Source organism: Acanthisitta chloris, unplaced genomic scaffold (assembly GCF_000695815.1).
Source record: "Acanthisitta chloris isolate BGI_N310 unplaced genomic scaffold, ASM69581v1 scaffold30294, whole genome shotgun sequence".
NCBI classification, from domain to species: Eukaryota; Metazoa; Chordata; class Aves; order Passeriformes; family Acanthisittidae; genus Acanthisitta; species Acanthisitta chloris.
The window spans coordinates 4,120-13,041 of record NW_008670324.1 but is presented as its reverse complement, the minus strand read 5'-3'; the positions used below and the strand labels follow the sequence as shown (position 1 = coordinate 13,041).

The following is an 8,922-nucleotide window of genomic DNA, read 5'->3' as shown; positions in this document are numbered from 1 at the left end:
TGCTGAACAACTTCAAAATCTTAGACTGAGTGAACTGTTTAACTCTTCAGGATGATTACAATCATATCCATGGAGGCAAGTGGACAGTGAGTAACTTACGCCTGTACCTGGAGAGTACGCGTGGAAAGGAAGTCACCAACAAATTATTTGATGAAATTCACTGGATAATTGTGCAGTCACTGAAGGCTGTTGCGGTGAGTACTGTTCCTGGAACACTGCCAGTGACAGCATTACAGCTGCAGGCTGCTCATAACCATGAAAGTGAGTTTGCCAGCAAAGCCCCTAAGTCTATTTTCTGCTATTTGAGTGATGGTGTCGATGCTGATTTCTGTAGTTCTGTAATCTCTTGATTTCTCTGAGATGAGCAAACTGAATCTTGGGTGGGTGAGTGGGTGAGCTATTGTGTATATTTGAAGGAGTGAGTGAATGAATCTCTTTCCTTAAGGGCTTTGTGAACTATTTAAAATGACTTGGTACTGCCCTTGTGAATAGTATTAAGCTCTGCCAAAATGTGTGACGTCACTCCAGCAATAACAAATGTGTCAAAGAAAAAATATCTCTGGAGGACAATTTATCAAAGAAAACCTGAGGCTACATCAGAGTTACATAATGTACTTTCACCTCTTTTATACACAAGTCACATAGTTAGCATGAATTCTTATTAAAAAAAAAGAAATAAGTAGCAACCTGTCCTCTGCTTGAGTGACTTTCTAGTGTTTGGATAGTGTCCCATGATTATATCAGAGAGCAGGTATCACTCTGTGGGGCAGCTGGGGGAGCTGAAGAGCTCGCTGGTGCCAAGGACTCTCCTGTTCCCAAGTGCATCATGTTGTCATCTCTTTTGGGCTGGTCCTGGCACCACTGTGAGCTGAATCAGCTGAATCGCTCGCTCAACTGACAATTACTACCTTGCTTTATTGATGGGTTACTGTTCTGCAGTGTAATAAGCTGAGTCACTGAAGCACCAGCTGAACACCAGAATCAGCAGAGGAAAGAGGGACAAGGTCATCAGCTAGGATCAGGGAGGTGGGGAAGCGTGGCTCAACTTGCCTCTGCTGTGCAATCATATTTGAAAACAGTTGGGAGAAGAAAATGAATTTAATCCAATGTTAGCAGAACCTTAGAAGAGAAAAAGTGTTGAGAATGATTGAACATGAAATGTGTTGGTCCTCTGTGCTTGTTTGTCCTTCCCCCTTTCAGTCCCTGAAGAACTGAAGAGCTTTCATTATTAGTCCAGGGGAAAACATCTCGCTAACCTGTTACAAAGGTCTCTCTAAAACATCTGATGAGGTTTCCATAGGAGAAAAGTCTCACCGTGCACAATGCAAGTGTTTAGCAGTTGCTGGAAAACTACTGATTCTCTAGAGGATGTGCATCTAAGCACAGCTTGATCCATGGTCCCTCTTGGCTTTTGGGATTATAGTTGACTTGAGCTAATTATAATTTTAAAATGTATCTTGTGTTTGACCTAAAATTTCTGCAGTTACAGCAGCAGAAAAAAGAAATGTCTTTGAATAAGCCTTTCTCTAAGGTTTACAGAATTCTGGATTATGTGAAGCTGCAAATTTTAAAACTTCCCATTTCCTCCTGATACATTCAGGCTTTAAATATTGTTACTACTTTTGCAAAATATGAAAACACTTATTTTCACACTGGAAAAAATATTTGAAAATCATCATAACTTAGTACTTGGCATTAATGCAATCATGAGTATTGAAATACTTACATCTTGGAAAAACTGAAGCAATCCTGAACCTACTGGTTAGCAAGTTATATTAGAGTTACAACACTGGTGTGGAAGATTCATAATGTAGTCACATGTGACTTCTAGCAAGCAAAGTGTGCAATCAGGTCACTTACTGAATTGTTGATTTTAATACTGTTGTCTTTTTTTTTTTCAGCCTGTAATGAATAATGATAAACACTGCTTTGAGTGTTATGGGTATGACATCATCATTGATGACAAGCTTAAACCCTGGCTAATTGAGGTAAGGTTACAGGAAAACACTTTCTTCTCATTTCACAGAATCAGCCAAACTATTTCAATGTGATCTTTCCTCTATTTAGACAATGTTTTTTTGTTCATTGGGTAAGTGGTTTAAGAAAAATGTTGAAAGTCAAATCGGCCATGTGATGGCCAAGGTAGCAAGTGCTTTTGTTTCCTATTTGTTTTGTGCTCTTATTTGTTTGTGGCTCTCTGTTTTGTCTTTTAAATCCATCCAGCTGGACTTCAGAGGCAGTCTGGGTGTTAGCAGCCCTGTTAGATACTGTATTAGTAGCTGGAAAATTTGCATTGGCTTGATGGAGCATAACCTCAAATTTCAGTTTAAAATGCTGTCATGGCCTTAATGTTACAGGTTGAGAGGAAAGTAAAGGGGCACACAAAGGATGATTGGGATATTTAGGCTTTTTTTTCCTCTATAGATTTCTTTTCAGTGTATTAACTTTAGCTCTGTATGTTCAACGTAAGTTTTATCCATCCCTCTTCCTCCTCAATCTAGTTAAAAGAGCAAAGGTAAATGAAAAAAATCCATTTCTTGTTCTGATACCACTTCTCCAAAGTAAATGTGGAACAAAGAGACAGGTTAAATGAATCCCAGGTTTAATTCAAACAAGATAGTGTCGTGCTTTGAATAGAAAGCAGGTACGTGTTTCTCCAGCTGCAGTTTAAGAGGGGAGAACTCAGATTAAGAGTATAAATAAGGGCTGTTCATCTGGAAGAGACACACAGAATTCTGTATGTAACAGTTGTTACTGTATATAGCAGTTGTTGGAGTGAACTAGGTGAATTTTAAGCACTGAAATTTATGGGATTTTTACCCATGTAAACTTAGAAAGTTAAACAAAACAATCTGTGTCTTGTCTGATTCACCATGGTGAGTCTTGTGTCAACAGAAATCTCCAGGCTGACACCCAGACACTCAGTGGTGTGGAACTTCTGGGTTTAAGTAAAAACAAAATTGCCCAGTGGGGGATTCCTTCAGTGTCTGAGGAACTGAAAGATGTGCTCTGAGACGCTGAGACTTAATTTCCCATGTAGTACACATCACACATGCTGTTTGGAGAACCATCTACTGCTCAAAAAATTGATGCTGACTTTTTTTTGCCCCTTTTGCAGGTTAATGCTTCCCCTTCTCTCACTTCCAGCACTGCCAATGATCGCATCTTGAAGTATAATCTTATCAATGACACACTTAACATTGCTGTGCCTAACGGGGAAATTCCTGACTGCAAATGGAACAAATCTCCACCAAAAGAGGTTCTTGGCAATTATGAAGTCTTGTGAGTTTTATCAGTGTTTTATATAAAGGCAGATGTTTTTCTGTCACTTTTTTTGATGTAGAGACAAGGTGAACTTCATTCTGCTATGAGAAATGGGCACAAAGTACCTCTTTATTTCTTTGGAGCTGCAGTAGTGGCATTGGAGGTGGGAGTACACTATAGCTTCCAGCAGCTAGATTTGAGGGATAGAGACAAAAAGAGTGTTTATCTTCTATGTGTGCAGAACTTTAATTGCATTAAGGGTAATATATAGATAGTAGTTACATAGTTATTTGTTGCAAATTTTCCCTCAGTTCATAAAAATAATGACTCTTGGCTCCTGTAATTAATGGATGTAGTAAGAAATAAATAATAAAGTCCTCTGGTATTTTTTAAATCCCTCGATCTGTATTGTAAGGAGAGAAATGAAGGAAACCAGTATTTTTATATTGGAGTGTGAGAGGGATTTATCTGGGTTTGATTGGTCTGATGCAGAACACTGATTTAAATACCATGCAGTTGCTCATGTATTTTGATAAAATGTTCAGATAGGTTCTCTAGCACTAGTGGTAGTTGCTCAGTGTGTCAGGAATGTGCTCCTGTACATAGCTCATCCACTAGTTCATACTCAAATACTCCTCCTATATACTAGTAAAGACAGTTAAATATAAGCGTTGGCTGAATTATGGTGTAAGTTTCAATGAATGTTATACGTATAGTAGCTGTGAATACCTGTATAATAGTGTAACTAAGTATATATCATGATTGTTCTACAAAATATTATAGTATTACCCTTTGTTAATTACAATTATGTATCTGTAGCCAAATTCTGCTTGGAATTTGCACAGCAGCTGAAAGGTCAGTGCATACTGAGGTTATCTGGGGCCAGAATGGGCTTAGATATTTAAAGAACTACTCATCACTGTGGCTAAGTGTTACAAAATAGATGTCATCCAATGCATTCAGTTTAAGCACATGGTTGTTAGTTCACCTCATTCTTTCCCTTCTCACTCTCTGATGCAACAGTGGAGTTTTTACCACTGCAGCTAACAATCCCCTGCTTGAAGCAATAGCTCAAGACTTCACTAAACTGGCAGCAGTCTGGTGTTCTGCTTAACCACAGACCTGCGGAGTGAGGAGAAACACAGAAGCACATGGGAAATTTCACAAGCGTAAAATTCCACACCCTCAGGAGTTTAACTAAACTCCCAGATTATTTGTTTCTTTCAAGAAGTAGCTGAAGGTGTTTCAGATGATCTATATTGTAACACCATCGGGCAGTGTGTTAATCCTCAAATAATAGCTGCATGACCAGCCGTGCATAGAGCTGTGTGTAGGACAGCTGGGATTAAATGTCAGCGCTAGATATGAAGCAAAATGGAATCTAGAGGAGCCACTCTGGTTTGTGTAGCAAAGAGCAAGGCAAGGCACTGAATGGGTTGCCTTATTTTCAGATACGATGAGGAGATGGCGCAGAGCGATGGGTCTGATCGCGACTTGCGCGGTCGTTCTGGACAAGCCACTGGAGCAAAAGGAAATCGTGCAAGAGATACTGGAAAGCCTGTACTAACCACCTGGAAGTGATAACAGGAAAACCAGCTGCACTCCTGGTAGGAAGACATCAGGAAGAAAAACACAGTTTTGGAAGAAATTGGTATGTTTTGCTGCATTGCATGTTGGAAGCACTAAAGAGGACAATACAACCTTTGAAAAGAAGTGAAACAAACAGTCTAAAACCAGGAACTGTACCAGACATACACTGACTTGATGATGATGATTACAACAATATATACATAGTGTGTGTCTGTGTATATATAATTGTATTTATATACTTTGTATAAACTAATATTCTCTCAATAAGGATTCAGAACTTTATAAAGACAACTCAAAATATGCATCCTGAGAGGAACTCCTTGCTGCTCTAGATATTATTTATTTCCTCTAGTAGCCTATCCCTAGCTCCCTGTAACGAATGAGCTGTGGATGCTGTAAGAGTGGTAGTGGTAAGTGTTAATATTGTCACAACAGTGGTTCAGATTCTTGTAGTAAAAGAAGAGCAACTAGGAAAAATAGCAATGTATGTACTTGAGGAAGTTGTCAGTTAATGCAGCTAATGATTTATAATCAGCATTAAGAAAGTGAAAAGCAACTTCTTATATGCTGGGGGTTGGGTTTTTCATTTTCTTCAGGTGTTCTGAGCTGTTGACTCTTTAAGGGTGGAAAGTTTCATGGACTGAGAGAGTTTCCGTGACATATTGATGCATTATTTCACTAGCCATTCATTTTTATTTTGAGGTCGTGCAAGTCTGTGGAAAAACAGACAGAACAAGCACATACAGTGATAAATCTCATTGCTTGAAGCTGATGATAAATCTTTATTTGCACCAGAATCTCTTGGTGTATTTATGCATGTATATAAATACGATATCTGTACATTTTTGTATATTTTGTGTGGACTTTAACCAAAATACTGTTGCACATGGTAAGCTATTCCTGGTAGCTATGATAACAACAGTTGTGATGATTAGCTACCAAAACATATAGAGAAAAGATAATAATAGGTATTTCAGTTTTCTAAGAGCATTGCATATAAATAAACTAGTTGGGCCTGTGATTGGCTGTTGCTTCTGCTTGACTTCCCACCAGTTACTGGGTGGTTATTTATAAGTGTCAGTGTGAAGTTCTGATAGGTTTTATTCTCCTTCCCCCTCCGTCTTTGGCTTTGGGTTTTTTTTTTTTTGATAGTGCAGTATTGTGCAGAGAAAGGTGAAGGAGGCTGAGAGTTGTAAGTGTCCATGTAACCATAATACACTCTGGTGCAGTGATGCTCAGTCTGCCTGTCACAAGGCTCCTGTGTGGCAGCCACTGAAGTGTCTGCAAAGGAAAGTTAATCTCTCCCAAAAATCTTTAGTTTCTTGAATATGTAAAACTGAAGGTGCAACTGCATCTGCCCCACTTTGCCTGCTTTTGAAGGTCCTCCTAAAAGAGGGCAGCAAACTGTGGTTGTTGGGACAGTTGGTGCTGATGACTCTATCTGAACACAATGCTGCAAATGGGTTTGGGAGGGAGGGAGATGTGGCTGGGCAGACCAACATCCTTACACATGGTCTGGGATTCATCCTTGCAGTACAGAATGAAATATGTAGAATGAGTCACTCCCAGTGTAATCTTTGTCTTCATTAGTCTTGTATATTCTATTAAAAGAAAGACCAAAATCCAACTGATTCTCTGATCATCAGACTTGAATCTTCTCACTGGCATCTACAAAACCATATTCAAGTTAGCTTATGAAATAAGGCAAAGAAAAGATGATCACTGCAGGATAGCAAAGTTCCTCTACATTCCAGGTCTCATGTATTTTGGGGTTGGGTTTGTATTTTGTTTTTTTTTAAAGTTCCTAACCCTGAGTCTTGCTTTTTTGACCCTTGACAGGTAAGCTGCTCTGAAGTAATGTGTGGTCAGATGTGTTGTTTCAAGTATTAGATTTAATTATTATATTTAGTGGGCAGACATTTCCAGTTTTACCCCCAACTGCCTGTTGGGGTAAAATGGTAAGTAGTAACAGCCTTGGGAACTATGAGACTGTGGTGAATAGTGTTTTCTAGTATGATTATATTCTGTACACAGGTAACACAACAAGGATACTTCTGTATCAGTTCTGAACACACAAATCCTTCTCTCTGGCCACTGTAGTATTGAGAAAGCATATTTCATCCTCAGGTGTTTCAAATATCCTTGAGAAGTATCTAGTAAATTCTCATTACTACCTCAAAATAAAAGCATTAAAATACCATTAACTGGGGGGGAGGAAAAGGGAAAAAAGGCCTGATAGGAATCTTTGACTATGTAGTACATAATCTTAGAACTAGAATTTAGATTTCAAACCTTGATATCACATTTTACAGTTATATCTCCAACCAATGTATTACGAGTGATTTATCTTGCTGACTCAAACATGAATTCAGTAATGCAATATTCACTTTAAAGAGCAAGAAGTCAAAGAGACTGCAAATGCAGTGACCTGCTCTTCCTGATCTCATTCCACTTTCTTCTTAAAAACAATAGGCTAGTGATTATACACATCAGACTGCTTTCTCCTCCTTTCCTTTTCCAACTGGCTTTTTGCAGAGGTTGAAGTTTGAAGGCCTAACTATGTTTTCACTTCCAGCACATGAGAAACCTGTGTGTGCAAAGGGAGTTTCAAGGCACAAAACTGAAATAACATGAAATTCTAGAATACTAAAATTGGTTTTCTGATTGTCAGTACCAAACAAAGCCCACATCAGACTGCTTTCTCCTCCTTTCCTTTTCCAACTGGCTTTTTGCAGAGGTTGAAGTTTGAAGGCCTAACTATGTTTTCACTTCCAGCACATGAGAAACCTGTGTGTGCAAAGGGAGTTTCAAGGCACAAAACTGAAATAACATGAAATTCTAGAATACTAAAATTGGTTTTCTGATTGTCAGTACCAAACAAAGCCCAGAGGGAAACCACATGTATTTTTTTTTTTCCTTTTCTATGCAGAACTTGAGGCCTCATGTACATCTGTGAAATGTTCCTGAAAAACTCAAAATTAGGAACCTCTGTTGCTACATTATGTCTTTTTTTGTTTCTGTGTAAGACTTGTTTAAAAATACAGTGATTCTCTGAAGGAATTTGAATAAGGAAAGGGTCGTGTTCTGTGTTAACTGGAATAATGGCTTATGCATAAAGCAGCTTGTCTGCAGCCTCAGGAACAGGAGGATGACAAGGAAACAAAAGCATCACAGCTAATAGTTCTGGGTAGTATGTGGCTATCACCCTGTGAGATGCTTGTTTGTACCTGGTCTTGAAAGGTAAAGGTAAAAATCTGGTAAGGAAGAAGAGAAACTAGAAAGGGAAACTAATTGCTTACTCAGGGATCAAATCTTAAACTTTTCCCTCCTGCACCTGTAAGTAAATCTATTGCTGTAATAGGACAGAACTAATGGTACAAAGCGCTGTACAGACTGGTAACAGCCTGGGCCATGCTGGGCCACCAGCAGGAACTGAGAGGGTTAGGGTGATGTGCACTTGGGCATGTCTCTGCTAGAGGAGCTAAGGGGAGTTACTAAAGGTGTGATGCTGACATGTGTGATAAAACATGAGTAAACTCATGTGATGCTCTTCTCTCAAAGGTAAGGTAGCTCTGTTTGCTGGAGCTTAATGACCCTGACTGAGGGCTTAAATGGTCTTGAATCTGAGTGACTGCAAGTAGACAGGCTCTTAGTTCTAAGTAATTAACTGTGGCCTTGGGTGAATCATCCTCCAAATGTCTCTAACTGTAGGATAAAGAAGCTCTTTTGGCTATCAGTGGAGCAAAATAAATCACAAATAACAGTTCTAAAAAGTTGTGACTTTGGCTTGTGTAATAACTTGCCAGGCAAAGCTAAAATAAATGTCTCAGTCTTAAAAATACTGTTCTTCATATGCTCAAGTGATCCCTTGGCACAACGACTGCATTGTATGAAGAGTTAAACAGACAAGCTCTAAACAGCTACAGGAATTGTTACAATGACATCAGTGTAGAAGGAGCTTATTGCTGGAGCTGAACAGTGGGCCTTGCTTCCTGGGCACTAACCTTTCTCCCTGTTAATTCTTTGACATGGAAGGAATTAATAAGATTCCCACATAATAGCTTCTTT

The 8,922-nt window shown here is 38.9% G+C and overlaps 1 protein-coding gene across 1 annotated transcript in view; it reads left to right on the top strand.

Moving 5' to 3' along the window:
* TTLL1 (tubulin tyrosine ligase-like family, member 1) overlaps nucleotides 1–4,845 on the top strand; it is a 13,574-nt gene extending 8,729 nt beyond the window's left edge. Inside the window, exons 6-9 of the mRNA XM_009073647.1 lie at nucleotides 51–194; nucleotides 1,902–1,988; nucleotides 3,119–3,282; nucleotides 4,716–4,845. Coding sequence (XP_009071895.1) covers nucleotides 51–194; nucleotides 1,902–1,988; nucleotides 3,119–3,282; nucleotides 4,716–4,845 — 525 coding nt within the window. The remainder of the gene's footprint in view (nucleotides 1–50; nucleotides 195–1,901; nucleotides 1,989–3,118; nucleotides 3,283–4,715) is intronic.
* The last annotated feature ends 4,077 nt before the right edge of the window (nucleotides 4,846–8,922 follow it).